The 1,044-nt window shown below is 40.9% G+C and overlaps 1 protein-coding gene across 1 annotated transcript in view; it reads right to left on the reverse strand.

The window, feature by feature from the left end:
- LOC102309293 (deleted in malignant brain tumors 1 protein) overlaps positions 1–1,044 on the reverse strand; it is a gene marked incomplete in the record, with an annotated part of 15,336 nt that overhangs the window by 13,628 nt on the left and 664 nt on the right. Inside the window, 1 exon segment of the mRNA XM_042221624.1 lies at positions 656–985. Within this exon segment, the coding sequence (XP_042077558.1) occupies positions 656–985 (330 nt within the window).

Genomic DNA, 1,044 nt, shown 5'->3' on the forward strand with positions numbered 1-1,044 from the left:
GATATTATTGCAAAGTGGAAACTCTTAGGAACCACAGCAGCTCAGTCACAAAGAATCATTCTATGTAAAGTTACAGAGCAGTGTCTCTGTGAGGCACATAGTATGTTAAAATGTCCAACACTCAGCTGACTCAATAACTGCAGTGCTCCAGACCTCCTCTGGCATTAACAGCTGTTCAAAAACTGTGCAACAGGAGCTTCTTGGCATGGGTTTCTATGGCTGAGCAGCTCAGGTACATGTGATATGCACCTGCTCAGTATTTTTGCCTGTATAGTGGGGGTTACTAGTTATGGGGTTCTTCCCCTTTCTTACTCACTTGCTTCTCTTTTGTTGAATGTTTTCAACAAAGGTTTAAGGTAATGCATGGACAAATAACTAATAAAAACATAATTTTATTCAAAAATATAAAAACTGACCTTAATGCTAGACAAATTTGTTTTTTGTAAAGAGATTATTAAAGACATCTGAACTATGTTTCTAAGAAATCATAACTTAAAGACAAAAGATTTAATTACTGTGGATAAAGTACTTAATGTGGATTGACAATTTTTCTACAGTTATGCAACTATAAATCCTCTCAGCACTGTTTTATCTCAAAGGCAGGCAGTAACAAAGTTGGATTTCACTCTTTATAGCTCCACTTGTTCATATTTACCTTCACAGACGACACCAGCATCCTCAGAGTGGCCACAGTTATGAGATCCAAACCCTCTGTGTTGACACTCAGAGAGCTTTGATTCGTTGCCTGAGCATGCGACATCATCCAACCAGATGGGTCCGCTGCCCTGTCCAAATTGTGCGTTTGTTGGTGCTGAGAAGACCCTGCCACAGCCCAGCTGTCTACACACCACCTGAGCATCCACCAGGCCCCAGGCATCGTCACACACCGTCCCCCACTGTCCACTGTGAAAGATCTCCACCCTGCCAGAGCAGGAGCTGTTTCCATTAACCAGGCGGACCTCCCCCTCAACTGCTGTGTTGGCCTCTGTTTACAACAACAACAACAATAATAATAATAATAATAATAATAATAATAATAATAAT

This window comes from Haplochromis burtoni, unplaced genomic scaffold, assembly GCF_018398535.1.
Source record: "Haplochromis burtoni strain Fernald_Lab_line unplaced genomic scaffold, NCSU_Asbu1 Contig_70, whole genome shotgun sequence".
Lineage (NCBI taxonomy): Eukaryota > Metazoa > Chordata > Actinopteri > Cichliformes > Cichlidae > Haplochromis > Haplochromis burtoni.